This window comes from Zootoca vivipara, chromosome 4, assembly GCF_965207765.1.
Source record: "Zootoca vivipara chromosome 4, rZooViv2.hap1.1, whole genome shotgun sequence".
In the NCBI taxonomy this organism is placed as follows: domain Eukaryota; kingdom Metazoa; phylum Chordata; class Lepidosauria; order Squamata; family Lacertidae; genus Zootoca; species Zootoca vivipara.
The window spans coordinates 37,339,552-37,357,265 of record NC_142587.1 but is presented as its reverse complement, the minus strand read 5'-3'; the positions used below and the strand labels follow the sequence as shown (position 1 = coordinate 37,357,265).

Sequence of the window (17,714 nt, the reverse complement as noted above, 5' to 3'; positions counted from 1 at the left end):
TTGGTACGGTGCATGTAGCTGGACATAGCTTGACCTGGTCATTGCCACAAAATGGATGGGAGGGAGGGCCTCATTGTGAGCCTGCTGTCATGTATGGCTCACTCCCTGGTGAGGTTTAGGCTGAATGTGGCTACTTCATGCTGCAGGGGTGGTCCATCCACAAAGGCTTATGGAATCCAGTGGGTGTTTTTAGAACCCACCCTATTCTCTTGACTATCATTTATTTGAAACTTTTAGTTTCGTATTTTTAAATTGTGATCATCTGCTCTGGAACCTTTTACTGAAGGGTGGGTAAGAAATTTAACTAATTAACAACAACAGCTGCTTCAGCAACTTGCTGTATTATCTGCCCTCAGACCATTGCTTGGGGCAAATGGGACTGAGGCTCCTTTACCATGGGCAGAGTTGAGAGTTCACTACACCTATTATCCCAGAGCTCAGGATCCACACAGTGATTGACAAGAGGTTCAAACAGAAACAATGCACTTTTGGGACTCACTGCCATGAGAAGCTGAATGTAGTGATGGCCAAGGTTTGCTTACACTTGATATCCTTGACTTACGTCCACTAAGCTTGCAATCTTTGTACTTCACCACGCTCCAAACTCAGGCAATAAGCTGTGCCTTTTTTGCAGTAAGCTAAGCAACTGCTTTGGCCCGAGAGAAGGAATGGAACAAGAAAGCAGGAACTTCCCAGGCTGGGCCTGCATGCAGAGCCCTACAACCTCTGCTGCAGCACCAATCACCTATTTATGGGCTGCATCTGGATAGGGAAGGCAGATTCTTTCCTTCTGCTTAATTGGGAAATGCAACTTTCACATTGTACACCATGTAACCATTTACATTTAATGCTGTACTGCTGTAATACCAATATTTCTCACTGAAATGCTATCCCCACATACCCTCCCCTAGTTTTGGGATGTACACCACGCCATTCAATTTGTATGCATTGTATTACTGCGCCTGAACGTAACAGCTCAAATGCAATTATGTGCAATTTTGGCAGCCTAGCTTAGGAGGGCTGGATGCGCTGGCAGCCTATTGACTCTGGAACTTGCCCCCTACGCTGGTCCAACAGAACAAGAGTTTGTTGACCCTCAGGGCAAGGCTTATCAATGTACACAGGCATTTGCCTCAGGGCTTTTCTGGGAGAGGATTACCATATTTTAATACTGAGCCAATTGGTTAATTGTTCACTTCTATTAATGCGTAATGCTGAGCACACACTTGCAAACTCCCAGCGATACTGTTGCAATAAGCACTGAACAAAAAAGAATGCTGCGAGGCCTGTTGGGATATTAATCTGGATGGCCAAACTCATATTTTGCTTGTGTTCAAAAACAAGAATACTTTCACTTAAATTGCACAAGCAATATTTGTTTTTCCAACCACAGTGGGTGGCTGCAGCTCTAAATGTTGTTGGCAGAAAACACGGAATGCTTCACACACATTTAAAGGGACAGACACACAGCATTTAAATGCTATATTTGTGGGGGGAGGGGGGAGTTAACGTATGTGAGCCACTGCATTTATTGTCCAGGTCACATGCAACTTCCTGACATGTGAATATGTGGCAGAAAAACGTGTGTTTGATGACATACAAGGCACTCCAAGGCACAATGTCAACCACCCACCCCTGCTACAGATCAGCACCTTATCATTCCCTACTAAACTGTCAAGTCTTTGCTCTCAGCCTGCTCAAATATCTGAAGTCAACTTGGTCATAGATCCAGTGCTTGAGTGCTGTGCTTGGATGTGGGGAAACCGCAATCCAAACAGCTGGTCAACTAAGATACCGGTAGTATCTCTCAGACTAACTTGAACACAGGATAGTTGCAAAGTTAAAATGGCACTTTGAGCACACCGATGGGATTACACAACCACCATCCCAAGCAAAAGCAGTCTTTTCAACATTCTCAATTATTATTTAGGTCCCATTCTGAATGAGAAGATATTCAAAGTGCTTTTAAAAAAAAGCTGCTAAAGAAATATATCTCATCAGAAAGGAGAGGAGAGAATCACAGTAACTTAAAAATGCTAAATTGTTTTAGTGGCAGGAAATAGAAAGAGCTGTCAATTGGGAAGTTGTGGAGTCTCTTTCCTTGCAGGTTTTTAAGCAGAGGTTGGATGGCCCTTTGTCACCAGATGCTTTTGTTGAGATTCCTGCATTACAGGGAGTCCGCTACAACTCTACAACTCCATGATTCTATGAAAGACTGAATGTGGACTTGCAATGCCAGGAAATCAAATATATTCAAAACAAGAGACATTAAGAATTACGATTTTGTCTCGCAGCAACAAGCTTAAATGCATAGTTAGAACCTGTTCGTGTACGCGGAATGTGCTGCAACGAGCCCACATGCATGCATGCGTTGCCTGTGTTAGCATTAGTGGCACAGCCCGCCAGGAAACAAGGGACAGCAATAAATAGCCAAATAGAACTTAGCTCTTGAGCAGCAAAAAGCAGTTATACGAATGAAACTTCAAAGGGACTAAAATCAGTTTTACACAAATTTAAATCAATGAAACAAATCAATGAAGGAACTTGCACTTTAGCTCAGTTATTTCAACTTTATGTTATTTTATTTTTTGTTTTCACAACTAACCCAATAACACCAAGAGCCATCACTAGCATTGGTGGGGTGTGTGTATGTGTGTGTGTAAAGAAACACAAGCAATAAGCTTCTTTTGTTTACACACGTGAAGCAGATGCGATTAGAGTGCACACAGTGCTTGTTCTAAGCCCCAGGCCAGATCACGTGCTGGAAAATTAGAGAATGCAGCAGCAACAACAGAGAGTTGCTGTGGTCCTCTGAGTCAGTTTAGGACAGCTTAAGGTTAAAATGTTTAGCTTGTATGCTTGAAGTCAATGAGGCTTACTTCCAAGCATGAACTGTTACAATCAGGAGTGCAAGAGAGTCATAGCATCCATACTGTGCTATTCATTTTAAACGTGAATGTTTGCAGTTCCGTAGGATGAACTCCTTAAACCAGGCATCCATCCAGATGTTTTGGACTACAATTCCCATCATCCCTGACCACTAGTTAGCTAGGGATCATGGGAGTTGTAGGCCAAAACATCTGGAGGGCCGCAGTTTGGGGATGCCTGCTTAAACTGATGTCACTTCTCCATTCTAGTGGAGCATCAATGAGATACAAAGTTCTTTGTGCCTTTGACTTATTGTGAGCATGTTTTTTTTTGCTTTCATGCACAAGCAGTACAAGAAAGGCATACTTATCCCTAAACCAAGACTTGCTTAAGTATCTTGGGAGGGACTTCCCTGTATCCCTTGTCCCTCACAGGGACTGGTTGGGCTGTATCCCTTAGTATATACCTAACTTGGGTCCTTAATTAGTGCACTAATTAAGGACCCAAGTTAGGTATATACTAAGGGATACAGCCCAACCACCACAGCTCTTGCACAGAGTAGCATCTCACTTCTAGCTCAGGCATAACTTAGTGTTCAGTTTCCCTGAAATAAACTCGTGTGTACTTCTATATACAGCAGCATGAATAAGCTACAATATTTTGGTTCACCTGGCACATCACTGCTCACTAACTGGAAATGGCTGTTCAGGTTTAAAGCCTTTTGAATCACCTGCTACCCAACCCTTTAACTGGAGATGCTAGGGATTCGGCCTAGGGACAAAGAATATAGGATGACAGGGAAGAATGCCCTGCTACAAAGAAGAAAACCATAGAGTTGCCCATCCTGTTGCTTCCTGTTTTAAATAAAAACTTGTCAATTTTACTTGTACAATCAAGAGCAGAAAAGGGAAACTTATAGGAGTATAGTGGTGCAGCAATAAAATGGTTAGCATATTTGCAAAGCTAAGCAGGGTCCAGTATGGTTTTAATTTGGATAGGGGACTTGTGTGTTGAGATTCCTGTGTTGCAGGAGGTTGCACTAGATGACCCAGAGGGTCCCTTCCAACTCTATGATTCTATAGGAGTCTTCATCTATAAAGTGTCCAATTTTAGTCTCTTAACAAGTTTAGAGAAGCCTCTTAGCTACATTTCTTGCCAAGGTATAATTAGCGAAGAGTTCTATGAACTAAGCCAAACAACGCAGACACCCCTCACAAAAAAAAACCAAACCCAAACCCTGATTCTAGAAAGCATTCTTGAGTTGGTATGCATGCAGCAGAAAATCTTTTTTTCTGTTCCTGTGACATTCTACCAGCCACAACTACATGGCAGACTCATCTGAAATGGTAAGCGGTATCTGACAGAAATAATTATATCTACCCAGGCTCTAAAGTGCTGGGAAAATGAGATAGCACTTCAGGCAAGAGATCTTGGATACTCTACAATGGAAGACAATCAGGAAAGGCTATAGAAGCTGTGATTAACTTTCCCATCTCAAGGAGAAACAGCCACATTCCTATGTCTTATGAGAGGCAACAGAGAAACAGACTGTTCTACGTCAGAGTAGAGTTAGGGGAAAGAGAGAGGAATAGGATATGTATGTGTGATCTAGGACAGCTCGTAAACAGCTTTGGTCCTTGAATATGAAAGGTGTTATTGGACTGATCAAACCACATTTCATATTCAAGGACCAAAGGTGCATGAAGGACCACTTTCTTTTATCTGTCTGGAATCTTCATATGTTCAGCTTAGTCAGAAGTCCACATGTTCCAGTGTTATGAAAGGAAGAAAAACTTTTCTCTATCCACTTTCTCCATGCCATGCAAAATTTTATAGAATTCTATCATGTCATCTCTTTTTGGTTGCTCTTTTCCAACTCTACAATATCCTTTTTGAGGGGAGGTGACCAGAACTGTACACAGCCACACCATAGATTTGCATAATGGCAATATGCTATTGGCAGTTCAGTTTTTAATTGATTTCTTAATGATTTCCTAACACAGAATTTGCCTTTTTCACAGCTGCTGCACATTGGGTCAACATCTTCACTAAGCTATCTATTAAGACCCCAAGGTCTCATTCTTGGTCAGTTCAGACCTTATAAGTGCATATGAAATTAAGGAGAGGATTTTTTGGCACCAATGTGTGTACTTGACACTAGTTTACACCAAATTGCATTTACCATTTTACTGCTTGTTCAGTCAGTTTGCACAGATCCCTTGGGAGCTCTTTAGTCTCTCTTTAACAATTTAGGGCAGTTATTGTAAGCAAACATGGCCACCTCACTGCTCAGCCTTAACTCTAGATTATTTATGATCAGTAGGGCCTTTTAAACACTCTTTTGTCCTGTCACGATCAAGGTTGTCAGAGTGGAGGAAAAGGGCAGCCTATAGGCTTTCAAGACATGCTTACAGGCAAACACAGATTATCGGTGAAGTGCAGACTCACAATCAGATTAACAAGTGACGGTACTCTTACTAAGATATGGTAGTTACTCAGAATTTGTTAATAGTACAACCAGGCATGTGGACTTTCAGATTCTGCATTTAGGCACACTTTGAGAGAGCCAAGAACTGGTGCAATCATTCTAAACAACAGGCTAATAATTCACACATTATGTTTTAAAACGTGAATAAGGCATTTCATGTGTAAACTAGAGATGTGAAGGCCCAGAATGCATGCCTCAAATCCCCACTATGGACAAATGTAAATCATCCTCATCACCACCTCTAGTCCAAACATTAAGCTATAAAAGCAAAGGAAGAAAAAGAAAACCACATGCAAAGGCATATGTAACAGACGCTTCTGAGTAGCTTCACCTGGCTACAAGTGCCTGCTGAATCTACAATTGGGGGCCCTGAGAAATAAAGCATGCAGAGAGAAAAGCGACAAGAGTACATTTTGTTTTGTTCTTCCTAAAACGGGGCAATGAAAGCGTGGCCAGAGCTAAGCATACACTCGAGGCCTCAGATATCTATCTACAGTATCTATTATCTAGTTTGTAGGCCTCAGACAAATATATTAAACCACCCGCTTAGGGCAGAACAATTAATTATCCTGCGACACAGAGGACGCCCTTTTCCCGCGCAGGTTTATGAGCAAACAGGAGAGTGTCCAGTTCGCATTAGCCTTTCCATACTTTGCATACACACACAAAACACGCAACGGAGAGGAAAGCGCGCTTAAGCTTTCAAGGGGCTTCTTTCTCCCGCATCCCCACGCCCCCACAATCCCACTATGGCCGTCCTTTCACCCCTCGCTTTCTCAAGACAGGAAGATCTTCTCCCGCCCGTGTCCCTCTCTACGCGGCCCCCAGTCAGGGCGAACGCAGGAGTTGGAAGGGATCGCGAGGGTCATCTAGCCCAACCCTCTGCAAATGCAGGAGTCACTTGCCCAACGTGGGGCTCGAACCCACGACGCTGGGATTCAGGGCCTCAGTTGTTGTTGCTTTCAGGGAGGGGGGGCACAGGAAATGGCTTGCAATGGAGGCGCTGAGCCGCCTACGCCAGCTCGCCTCTCCTCCTCCTCCTCCACATATCCACCCCCCCCCAACATCCCCAATCCGCTTTCAACGCCTCACCTGGTCTCCTGGTTGCTGAATTTCTTCGTCACCACTTTCCCCAGATCCAGCCCCAGCCGGTCGGCCACGCGCTGGGATAGATCTTGGTGCGAGCTGCCGCTGAAGAGCACGATGTTGGGCATGGCTGGGCGCGCAGGGGCCGCGGCAAGAGCAGCGGTGGCGGCGGCGAAAAACAGGAGGAGGAGGGGGAACGGCGAGGAGACGAAGAAAGAGAGAGAACGGGCGCGAGCGGCCAGCGGGTCAAATAGCCGCGGCCACGCCCCCTCAGCGCCGCGGCCACGCCCCCCACCGGCGTTCGCTCGCGCGCTCTTTCACCCGCGCGCGCCCCTCTCAAGAGGGCGGGGACTAAGTGGGCGGAGCTACCGGGCGAGAAGGACGTCACTCACGCTGTGAGGTGGTGAGTAAGTGGAAGAAGGTTCCTCCAAGCGAGGTTTCCAGTGTGGGGAAACCAGAGATAAGAATGAAGAGGAGCCAAACTTCCGGTAAAGAGTGAAACACCAAGAGCTGTCGAGCGGAGTCGCTAAAGGGATACGAAAGGGGGGAAGCTGAGTTAAACAGGCTGTATGGTTTACATCGGGCACGGAAGATTTGTCGGGATCATCTCAGATGCGCCTAACCTTGTTTCCAATGGATTCTACATTTTTTCCTATCTCTATGGGTGGAGCAGTGCATTGTGGGCTGATGGATATTAGGGAAGGGCGCAGAGCGATCCTAATCCTTTTCCCTCGGGGAGGGAGTCCCTCTGAACTGTGCAGGGGGTTTCTCGCTTGTTTAAATTTACACACACACACAGGGTGGCTGAAGTACCAGTAACAGAACAGTTCTGTATAGAGCAAGTAAAGCTCCTCCCCAAAATCTAAACACTAACGTTGAAACCATCTCATCACCTAAAAGCTTTTTTTGAAGGGTCATTGGTATCGCAGGAGCTCTGCCCATGGCTAAGCAGGAGAGACTTCTTTTTTAGGACGAACTAAAATGGCACAAAGTAAGTCAGCAAAACTTCAGGTCCTTCAGGCTGGGTCACAGTCTAGTAGTGTCATGTGCAATAGTTATAATCCTCATGTTTCTGGAGTGTGACATACAGTACAACAGATAACAACTACCCACTCAAACCACAGACACAGATGGCTCAGTTCCACAATCTGACCCTGCCTGGCCAAAATGGCAAACTGCAGTCTTCGTAGGCGCAGGAGTTGTTAATCAAAACCTATTCCAGAAAGTATTGTAGTACAATAAGCCCGCAACTTATGTTGGGGAGGGGGGGTTAGACTCCGGGGCTCACGCACCTAAAGCCACAACACAATGGGTGCACTGGTGGGTGGGATTGGCAAAGTATTTTTTTTCTCAGATGCCTGCCACCCCTTTTTTGTGTGTGCCAAGCACGTAAAGCTGAATGCACACAAGTTAAATGTGGCAGAATCCAGCCAGCCGACACAGACCTTGGATCATCCCAGTCTCGCAAAGTGGTGCAGGGCTGGCTGGGTGGCATGAGGAACCCCCTTTAAAAATGCACCTGGGGACCATCACCCCGGCAGACCCCCCCCTCGTCTTCATACAAACTTCAAACAAACAACTGTCACAATTCTATTACAATTATTTGCTCTTTAAAAGCAAGGCAGGGTGAGAATAATGTTTAAAAATGCCTCCCAGTCTGAGGCAGCATAATTTATTTTGCCTATTCCTTTGCCGTCATACCTAAGACACGCATAACTTGGATGTGAATAGTCCCTATAAAAGGGGAAAGAGAGTGTGATATGGGCCTTTAAGTAACACATAAGGCAGCTCCCCCCCCCCCCCCGGATATTGCTGCAAAGCACACACCAGACTTCCTAGTAGTAGGGCAGTCTCTGAATTGCTGGGAATTTCAGGTGGGCAGTGTTGCTCCCTGATGTTGGGAAAGTTGGAGGGCACTAGGAGAAGGGGATGACAGAGGACAAGATGGTTGGACAGTGTTCTCGAAGCTACGGACATGTTTGACCAAACTGTGGGAGGCAGTGGAAGACAGGAGTGCCTTGTGTGCTCTGGTCCATGGGGTCACGAAGACACAACTAAACAACTAAACAACAACAAGTGTTGCTCCTGGCATCTGGTTGGTCACTGAGGATAGGATGCTAGTCTAGATGGGTCATTTGCCTGATCCAGCAGGGCTTATGTGCTATGCCACTGAGTTGTGGGACCACCTCTCCACTGTTATGTTATAAATTGGGTACTTCAAACTTGGGCAATTATTCGATACATCTTGCCTTCTACTGCTGGCCTGCAGCCACATCATATGCATACAAAGGTATGCATGCAATTGTAACTTTACAGTGAAAGCCTGTGGAAGCAAAATAAAAAAATTCCTTCAGTAGCACCTTAAAGACCAACTAAGTTTATATTTTGGTATGAGCTTTCGTGTGCATGCACACGAAAGCTCATACCAAAATATAAACTTAGTTGGTCTTTAAGGTGCTACTGAAGGAATTTTTTTATTTTGCTTCGACTCAGACCAACACGGCTACCTACCTGCAAGTGAAAGCCTGTATTTGTCTATTCAGAAGCCCCACTGAGTTCAAAGGGACCTAAAGTCAAACCTCGGTTTGCGACCGCCTCGGGGAGCGACCGCTTCGGTTTCTGACCACCGCAGACCTGGAAGTGTTTACATCCGGGTTCCACGGCGCTCAGATGCGCAGAAGCCTTCAGCAAGCGACCGATTCGGGGAGCGACCGCCTCTGCGGAATGGATTGCGCTCGCAAACCGAGGTACCACTGCACTTCTTACCAAGTGTCTTTAGAATTGCAGCCTTAACCAGAATTGTGGTCACTCTTCATGTTAGCTGGCAAATGTTTCAAAAGGAATCAATAAAAAATAGACTAAGAGAAACAAAAATATAGTAGGCAAAAACAAAGGTTTTTTTTATCCATCTCATGCCAGGACTAATAATTGCTTTGGTGGGGAAAGGGAAAACGTTACAGACACAACTGAACTGTATGTTCAATTTCCTGCATGCTTCATCGTAATTTTGCAGAGCAAATGGTTAGATGTGTATTAACAACTAAGAGCTTCTGAAACTCCCCAAAAATAATTAGATGAATGGATGATCCTCCTCTATTGGGCCTTTCTTTCCTGTTGCCTGCTGAGAGTCTTATGCTTCTCATGTGAATTTTTTTTCTGGAAAGTTTCAAAACTTGTATTGTAAGAGAGAACCTCGTGCTTGTAAACTAAAGCATGGATGAAACAACGTTTCCATAAGCGGGTTTTAAAAACATCTCTATTATAGCCAATTGTGTGAAAGTGAATTAAATATAAAACAAAATTTTTGGATAATGTTCTCTCTTTTCTCTCTCAAAAGTCCTGTTTAAAATCTTTGCCAGGAAGTAATCAAAATGTGTCTATTGTGGGGTTATATTATTTTCCTATTGTTTTTTAGAGTGCGGTGTGGTCCACCAGATATTGTTGGATTCCCAACTCTCATCAGCTCCAGCCAGCATGGCCAATGCTGATGAATGATGCGAGTTGTGGTCCCAGCAACATTTGACGTGCCACAGATACCCAAAGCCTTGCTTTCGAGCAAAGACTGGATTAAGGACTTGTGCCGGTTGAAGAATGATTGTGAGCTGCTTTCCCTCTTATTGCATGAAAATGATTATTTTGAGTCTCTTATGGGATATTGAATCATGGAAGAGCAATAATATCACAGGCTCAAATCCAAAAGAGAGCAGGTCTGGGAAGAGTGAGGCATAAAATGGGCTCCACCAATAAAAAGGCCCTGCTCCGTGTAGCTCCTGCCCTGTCATTTGATAGGGTGCCCACTTTCCCTCCTTCTTGACATAGAATGCTCTCTATTGGAGTCTCCAGGTCCAGTATGAAGACCATAAGAAGGGAGAGCAGGTACCTTGAAGTTCCCAACAGCAGACAAATTGTTTTCCTTCATTTGCAAGGAATCGTACAAAACAAAGTGGCACTACTAAAGAAAAGTTCCAGGGTGGCAACAGAAAGCAAACTAAAAATGCTTTTGCAGTTCATCAGAACTATCCAGCAATATCAAGTTATAGGAAAACTGGTGCTATTAACAGTAACCCTTCTAGTTGCTTAATTGGTTCGGCAACTTCCATGCACATGACGTGTGATGCTAATTATTTCCCAAAAGAGTTAAATGATAACTAATCAGAAATAGCTACAGTTGCAAATGGCAACAAAATAACCTGTGAAAGGAAGAGAAGCAGGTTTGCTCAAGTGTGTTGCAGGTAGAAATACTGTTTGTAATGAAGTGAGAGCAGTAGTTTACTTGCTCGAATTAACAAATAAGGAAGTTTTGAGAATTTAAATTCTAGATTAAAATTGATTACATAATTTAGAAGGGGATTGTAACAAAAACACTGGGGCCTAATTTGAAAACTGGAGTGCCTGGTATCTGGTGGGCAATCTCATCCTTTATTTCCACACTGTGGATGCAGACCAAAGCACTTGCCAGGAGAGATATGAGATTCAGGTGAGGGTCAAATGCCTTGTCAATCTCAGAAGGTATATAACAGGAAGACCCGGCCTGCCCAGGCCTCAAAAGGCTTACAAGATTTTTACAAAGTTCAGTTATTGCAAAAGTTTTTCAGTGTTAATTTTATGCATTTTTTAAAAAAACCACCATGGTATTTGACAATAATATCTTATGTTCTTTAAAGGGGAAATTGTGAATTGCATAATTTTAAATACCCATCATCATCCTTGGCAGGGCCGTCTTAAGCATATCTGGCGCCCTGGCGCGAAGATCCCTCCGGCGCCCCCCGGCCCCGTTTCCCAGCACAGCTGTCTGGCAGGCGCTGCACGCAGTGCGGCTGCCACAGGCACAGCAGCGCGGCGCCCCCGCTGGCGTCCCAGCGCCCTGCGCCACCCAGCCTTGCCATCAGGCCGGCCTGATCCTTGGCTTCACTCAGTTTTGTTTATAACACTCTTCCATTTTCTTCTAGTTGTGAGGGTGGGGGAGGGGCCTCACAAGTTAGTAGCCTAGGGCCTCTCTTCATCTAAATCCGGCCCTGCATCCACCCCTCTTCTTGGTTCTGTGCAAACCTTTTCAAGGAGTTCAGATGTGTATATTTACTCCCAAGTAAGCTTCAACAAGATTCCTTTCAATTTTATTTTTGTTTGATTACTCATTTTAGGAAATGATAATTTTGTAGTCATTTTAGGTTCCATGTAAGGTGAAGAAATGCTTTTTGCAAGTCTAAAGTAGAAAGCGCCCTTCTATTACAATCCTAATGCCGCCGGGCTGACCAGAGCTTGCCAGAGAACTGCCTCTGGCAAGAAAAATGCTCACATACCCCTTAATTTCCTGTTTGTAGATCATGTATAGTCTGTTAAATGGCTCAACCTTAACTATTTAAACACATTCAAGTTCTGAAGGGATCATAGTATCATAGAATTGTAGAGTTGGTAGGGACCCCAAGGATCAAGTCCCACCGATTCTCTTCCTCAGCTTCCCGCCCCTCTCTCTGTCCCTCCAGAATTTCTTTCTCACACAGTAGCAAACCCACAGGGGATCCTATCTTGTGGTTCGTAAATGAGCCTCCTTCAGCTTCATGGGGAAAGAGGAAGGATGGAGCTCACGGCTGCCGTTCACTTTTTCATATTTCTCTCTGGCTGAAGCCCAGACATGCTGGGTGGCTGGGAGCCTCAATAGCACCCCTCTGGAGGCTTCACCCAAGGCAGAAACCCTGGCTAGACCCACCCCTCAGCTATGGCTCTGCATTAGGTGTGGGGAGATGGGCTCCACTGAGGGAATAGACTAGGCTGCTCCTGAAAGTCAGGCCCTTTAGCTATTAGCTTTTGCCAGCAAGGGACAAGCATAAAGGAAGTGATGCAGCATAAATGCTTACAAAACTCCAAATTGCTTTTCTTTCAGAAAGAGCCAGGAAATGGCCTTGGATATATTTGCAAGGTCTGGGACCCAGGTGGCGCTGTGGTTAAACCACTGAGCCTAGGGCTTGCTGATCAGAAGGTCGGCGGTTCGAATCCCTGTTACGGGGTGAGCTCCCGTTGCTTGGTCCCAGCTCCTGCCAACCTAGCAGTTCGAAAGCACGTCAAAGTGCAAGTAGATAAATAGGAACCACTACAGCGGGAAGGTAAACGGTGTTTCCGTGTGCTGCTCTGGTTTGCCAGAAGCGGCTTTGTCATGCTGGCCACATGACCTGGAAGCTATACGCCGGCTCCCTAGGCCAATAATGCGAGATGGACCTAATGGTCAGGGGTCCCTTTACCTTTATATTTGCAAGGGAGAAACAGCAGTAGATGTTAAGCACCGCCACCACCTGCCTACCGAATGTCCAACCTCTACATCAGGCATCCCCAAACTTCAGCCTTCCAGATGTTTTTGACTACAATTCCCATCTTCCCCAACCACTGGTCCTGTTAGCTAGGGATCTTAGGAGTTGTAGGCCAAAACATCTGAAGGGCTGCAGTTTGGGGATGCCTGCTCTACATTAACCATCATTCATGTGTTTGGGGGGACACATTTTTGCTAGTATAACAATTCTGTCTTTATGTGGAAAACCATGAGTCACTGTCATTGTATTGCATAAAATAATATTCTTAGGAGATGACTGCACTTGGATATTTCATTTTACTTTACTTTATATAAGTGGCTGCTTATACAAAATTTATCCTGAAAATATTTAGTCATGAAGTAATTGACATCTATACTGTTCGTACCATCCCTTCAGAGGGTTTAAGCTACTGTTGTTTCCTACTGGTCTTACATCTGCATTTGAAATACCATGACTATCCTGTATTCTCATGAAAAACAGAGGCTACTGTCTTGGGGGGGGGGACAAACACGCTAGTGAACTGCCTCCACTGTTACTGCCAGAAGTTGTTCTACCATCTCAATCATCCCAGGTGAAAGGATTGCAAATTACTATTGGATTCGCCACAGTAATTGAATGCCAATTACCACTGGTAGGGTGTGAATCTTAAAGCAGCTGGAGCTCCAACCAGTTCCAGTTCTCATAGAACAAGGATGTCCCAATAGTCTGCAATCTACTTACAGTATAAAAAAAACTGGCAGTGATTTACCCATTGTCATAAGAACACTGGCAGTGATCTACCCCCAAAGCTGTGAAGCTTTTTTTTAGGAAGCCAGAGTTGGTGGGTTTTTGTTTTTTTTGTAAGGAGATTGCTGAGGGGCCCGAGATCAACCAGGATCTACCAGGAGCACCCTGTAATCTACCAGTAGATCACGATCTACCTCTTGGACATGCCTGTCATAAAACATTAGCAGCAAAGGAACTCACAGACTCAAAGCCAACACAACACAACACAACACAACACAACAGAACACAAGGAGGAGCTAGGTATCCTTCTTAGTCACAGCAACAGTGTTTAAAGAAGTATTAAAACCTTGTAAATCCCTACGGCACTCTCTCAGAGGCTGTTTCTTCTACCTCCCATCATGGAAAAAGCAGGGAAAGAGTAAATTTGACTTGTCAAGGTTTCCTCTTTTCATCACAACGAATGGCAGGATAACTCATCAAGCTTTTCCCAAAAATTCTCAAGCACTTCTATTTCTCACTATCCCACTAACCACTTCTGATGCATCGTGATGTGGGTCAGACAAGCGTGCTTTACAACTGTACATGAAAAACTGATATCAGCATCCTCTCCCCCCTCCCCCGCCCCCCCAGGGAAATGGCTCTAATATTAGACTCGGAAGCAATTACCTTGAGACAGTGCTCCAGGGGCTGTGCATTTAGCCAGGGAAAGGATCAGATGCTCGCCAGTACCCCTCTGCTGTCAGGTTCTCTCAGGAGAGATGACATAGCAATGTGCAGGTGGTTAGGCTGATCTCACGGTTTAAGAGTAAAATGCACAGGGGAAATGAGGACCACAGAAGGCTGGTGCTGTGCCAATAAGTGCATCATAGGCATTCCGATTAATGTATTTGACTCCAAGCATTCCCACAGCATAACTGGGCAGTTTAATTAGCAATTCAATCCCTAGAAACATGTGCCACTAGGACTTATTTTATGGTAAGAATGCTTAGGATTGCAACAACTGACATGTGGCATGCAACTTCCAAGCAAGCCTGAGCCTCTGCACTTTAAAAGAAACTAAACAATGTTTAAGATATATCAGGACTGTGTATAATTCATCTCCACCCCCTTTCTTTCCTTTTTTTGTTTTAAAAAGAATTGAACCAACATTCTCTCTTATTCACGGACGGACTGAAATTTATAATAAAAGTATTTTCATAAGAAGCAATTTATCCAGCTCTTAATGTTTATCTTAATACATTATACGTGATTAGATAAATAAGCATTTGTGCTCATTACTGCATGAAAACTGCCACATCTGTACAATGGAATCATTCCTTTATTATTGTTGCTGTCATTTCTTTCATGGAAGACTTGAAACCTGAATGTGTATTAAGCTTTCAGAGTAAGGCTATAAATGATTTGTGTTAATTGAGTTCTGCGTAGTGCGCTAACAAATCTGAAGTATGAATTAGCTCTCCATTTATTCAAATTGTCAGTACGATTGAATCGCTGAAGGTTTTGAAAGTAAAATGTGTGTGTATACCTATACCTATATCTAAAGGTAAAGGGACCCCTGACTGTTAGGTCCAGCCGCAGACTCTGGGGTTGAGTGCTCATCTCACTTTATTGGCCGAGGGAGCCAGCGTACAGCTTCCAGGTCATGTGGCCAGCATGACTAAGCCGCTTCTGGCGAAACCAGAGCAGCACACGGAAACGCCTTTACCTTCCTGCCGGAGCGGTCCCTATTTATCTACTTGCACTTTGACGTGCTTTCGAACTGTTATCCCTTTTTTAAAGGGAAATTCCCTTATGCTGAATAGGCTTCCTCGTGAGAAAAGGGAAAACTTGGCAGCTATGCTGCTAGGTGGGCAGGAGCTGGGACCGAACAATGGGAGCTCACCCCGTCGTGGGGATTCGAACCTTCTGATCGACAAGCCCTAGGCTCCATGGTTTAGACCACAGTGCCACACGCGTCCATATATCTATACTGTATCTAGCTTCCTTTAAATCTATGGGGCTTCTTTCTAAGAAAGCATCTACATGATGTTAGACTCATTTCCCAATCCAAAAGGTTTAAGGAAGGGGTGGCCTCTGTGGTTATCCAGATGCTATCCCTCCCCCAGCTTCCATCAGCCCCAGCTAGCCAATGGTCAGAAATGATGGAAAGTGGAACATAAATTTAATTGGGAGGAAGGGTGAGATGTACATTTCATAAATGAATAAATTGTCCAGCAACATCTGGGATGCTCCCAGGAGCTCCTTCCCTGGTTTAATGGGTTCCAAAGCATATTAATTCAATGCTGCACAGCGGTCTGTTTGGGTATTTTCACAGTGAAGGGAAACAGTGCACAAGAAAAGATATAGATTTTGCTCTTGCACAGCTCCATATTAGAGCACCCATATTTGTCCATAGTTGGGATCAGATTTCCACACACAAAATTTGAGCAATGCCTACCAGGAAGATCTACTGTGCAGCATGGGAACAGAGCAAATATATTCTGACCCGAAAACACATTCTTCCAGATTGGTCCACAGAGCGCTGGCTCTGTTGGGCCAGGCAGAAGGACTCTTTGATCTGCAAGTAGGTGTTTTACTGTCTGCAACAGTGGCTGGACCAGCAGCAGAGGGAACTCTAATTGATATTGGCTCATTTAATAGAGCAGGTTCCTTTCCAATTTCTCCCCCAGATGCTGTGGTCGTCTCCCTGGAGTTGCTTCTCAAAGAAGACCCCCAAGAGTCTCCCTTTAGCATCATTTCTAGCATTGTGCTAGAAAAGGGGTGTGGGGACCTGGTGGACTCTGGCTCCCAACATTAAAAGTTGTGTTTATTATTTATCAAATTTGTATACTGCCCTATATTCTCAGGGAAGTTACAACATAAAGTCACAATATAAAAAACACAAAATACATAACAAAAACAAAAACAACCTAATAACCCCCTTCCTTCCGCAACACCTTTTAAAAGGGCATTGGATGTCATTCAGCCAAAGGCCTGGTTAAAGAGGAACGTTTTTGCCTGGTGCCTAAAAGTGGATAATGAAGGTGTCAGGTGAACCTCCTTGGAGAGAACATTCCACAAATGGGGAGCCACTGCAGAAAAGGCCCATTCTCGTGTTGCCACCCTCTGGACCTCTCGTGGAGGAGACACCTGAAGAAGCGCCTCAGAAGATGATCTCAGGGTCCGGATAGGTTCATGTGGAAAGAATTAACGCCTTCATCTCCTTTTCCACTCACAACCATCATGTTTGGTAATCTGCAGCTTTTAAATAAAACATACCTTTGTTAAATGCTTGCATTCTTGGGTTGCCATCTTCAGTAGAGCTTTTTTTGATGTGAATGAGACCTCTTCCATATAATTGTCCTGACCCATCCAGAGGCCATCTGCATGGAAGCATGTTTCTGTACATGGAATTGTACATTAAAATGAATTTCCTAGGCTGATTCAAAAGCTGGAACTATGAAATACATCATCAGTCGTGCAATTCAGCTGTTTGGGAGGAAGAGGGGCTGGGATTGTGTCTTCCTCACTCTGCTTCCCGACAAACTGCTGATTGACACACAGTGGTAATTTATCTGATTGGAAAACACAAGCAAGATTGATGTGAAAGGCTGGTGACTACAAGTTGAGCAGTCGGATCTTAGATGTTAGCCTGAGAAGCCTAAAACCTTGAAGACAGATTCTAGCTGTTGAGAAACGCTTGAAAACAGTGTCTGGCATGTACCCAAAGGGCACAAATAGCCTTTAGACAAAAAACTAAGACTTCTCAATAAATATCTCATTTGTTCCTCAGATAACTATGGTATGTTGACTGTCTCTGCTGTGTGTGCTCTGGGATCAGCTGTTTCTATGCAGCAATGTGCTCTCATCCTCTCTTCTCACCAGTGTTAAGCACACGAGTGTGTACACCCCACATGGTACACACCGTAGTTTACTAGCATCCTATGGAGAGAGAAAAGACCATTTGTATGAGAGAACCAGTTTAAGTAGGCACATCAGTTAATGCTGGAAATGGTCCAGATTTATCAAGCTAAAATGGATAAAATAAATGAAGAATGCAATCATATTGCCGTTGATTAATACTTCACTGCATTACTTGTTCTTCGTGAGCTGGAAATATGCACCATATTGTTCTGAATATTGCTTAGATCTGAGATGGGGAGATCTATGGTACTTCAGATATTCCTGTTGGACTCCAACTCCCATCAGCCTGAGCCAACATGGGCTGATGGAAGTTGTAGTCTAGCAACAATTGGAGGACCAAA

The 17,714-nt window shown here is 44.4% G+C and overlaps 2 protein-coding genes across 8 annotated transcripts in view; both read right to left on the bottom strand.

Annotated features, from left to right (window-relative positions):
* PRPS2 (phosphoribosyl pyrophosphate synthetase 2) overlaps window positions 1–6,665 on the bottom strand; it is a 28,679-nt gene extending 22,014 nt beyond the window's left edge. For both annotated transcript variants that reach the window (XM_035114295.3, XM_035114297.3), the window contains exon 1: window positions 6,449–6,665. In XM_035114295.3, coding sequence (XP_034970186.1) covers window positions 6,449–6,570 — 122 coding nt within the window. In that variant the 5' untranslated portion in view covers window positions 6,571–6,665. The remainder of the gene's footprint in view (window positions 1–6,448) is intronic.
* A 6,903-nt stretch (window positions 6,666–13,568) lies between these two features.
* Window positions 13,569–17,714, bottom strand: part of FRMPD4 (FERM and PDZ domain containing 4) — a 295,689-nt gene continuing 291,543 nt past the window's right edge. For 3 of the 6 annotated variants that reach the window (XM_088667722.1, XM_088667724.1, XM_088667727.1), the window contains 2 exons: window positions 16,729–16,850; window positions 13,569–14,256 (listed from right to left, as the gene is read on the bottom strand). In XM_088667722.1, coding sequence (XP_088523848.1) covers window positions 14,182–14,256; window positions 16,729–16,850 — 197 coding nt within the window. In that variant the 3' untranslated portion in view covers window positions 13,569–14,181. The other 3 variants (XM_088667723.1, XM_088667726.1, XM_088667728.1) reach the window with 3 other exon arrangements.